The sequence below is a fragment of the Myotis davidii genome, unplaced genomic scaffold, assembly GCF_000327345.1.
Source record: "Myotis davidii unplaced genomic scaffold, ASM32734v1 scaffold937, whole genome shotgun sequence".
NCBI classification, from domain to species: domain Eukaryota; kingdom Metazoa; phylum Chordata; class Mammalia; order Chiroptera; family Vespertilionidae; genus Myotis; species Myotis davidii.
The window spans coordinates 1,932,554-1,933,608 of NW_006288252.1; the positions used below are offsets into that span (position 1 = coordinate 1,932,554).

At 66.4% G+C, this 1,055-nt stretch overlaps 1 protein-coding gene across 1 annotated transcript in view; it reads left to right on the forward strand.

Annotated features, from left to right (window-relative positions):
• Nucleotides 1-1,055, forward strand: part of ZFYVE28 (zinc finger, FYVE domain containing 28) — a 36,879-nt gene that overhangs the window by 2,639 nt on the left and 33,185 nt on the right. The window contains exon 4 of the mRNA XM_015561571.1: nucleotides 633-722. Within this exon, the coding sequence (XP_015417057.1) occupies nucleotides 633-722 (90 nt within the window). The remainder of the gene's footprint in view (nucleotides 1-632; nucleotides 723-1,055) is intronic.

Consider the following 1,055-nt stretch of genomic DNA (forward strand, 5'->3'; position numbering starts at 1 on the left):
TGGGCCAGGGAGAGCAGCCCTGGGCGCTCACGCCACGGTGGTCCTGGCCAACAAAAACAGCATCGTTGCTAGGAGCTGTCCGTCTCGAAGGAAACCCGCCGGCTCTAAAGGCCTCCTCTCCAGGAAGAGGGAGAGATTTGTTCCCTTCCTCCCTGCTTTTCCCAAACAAGCTTCATAACCACCGGCAGTGAGAGGCAGCCACTCAGGGAGGAAGAATGGTCTCATCCGGGCAGTGGGGGGAGGGCCATCACCTTTTCCTACCTTCTCAGCCCGTCCCACCTGCCGTGGCTCCCCTGGCGCCCAGATGGCCGGTGCTTAGGGCGTTTGCCTGCCTGTGTCCTCCGCCCTCCCTCCTTCCCTCCCTCCTCCTCTCCCTCCTTCCCTCCCTCCCCTTGCTCACTGGTCAGAGCTGGCCAGGCAGCGATGCTGGAGGTGAGCAGGTGAGCAGTGACAGCTCAGCAGCTCAGGACGGGCAGGGCCGAGAGAGCAGGCGGGGCCGAGGAGGCGCTGGAAGGGGCCTGACCCGGAGCAGCTCTGCCCCGACGGGGGTCACGCTGGCGGCTGTGCGTTTACGCGGCACAGACGTGGGTGGCGATGAGATTCAGCCCTCGCTCACTCTCCCTGTGGTGCAGCTACGTCTCAGCCATGGTGCCAGTGAAGTCGCCCCGGGAGTACTACGTGCAGCAGGAGGTCATCGTGCTGTTCTGTGAGACTGTGGAGCGGTAAGCCACCCGTTGCCCAGGGCCCGGCAGCGGCCTGGGGCAGGGGCAGCCGTGGGGGGGGGCACCCACCTTGTCACAGGGGTCCCCAGCAGGGCAGGGCCAGCCCCCTTCCCCTCCCTTGTCCTCGTGCCGGGGGTGGGCAGTCCGAGAGGCCGCTCCTCAGGGCTGCAGCCTCTTCCTCAGCGCCCCCCTCCGCCCCCCCTTTCCTCTGGGCCCAGAGGGCAGACCCTGCAGCTGAAGTTCGTGTGACAGGAAGTTCACCCACAGGGCAAGCTACGCAGGCTCAGCCTCCAGGAGCTGACTGCCTCCCCCTCCAGTTCCTCCCCTCCCCCT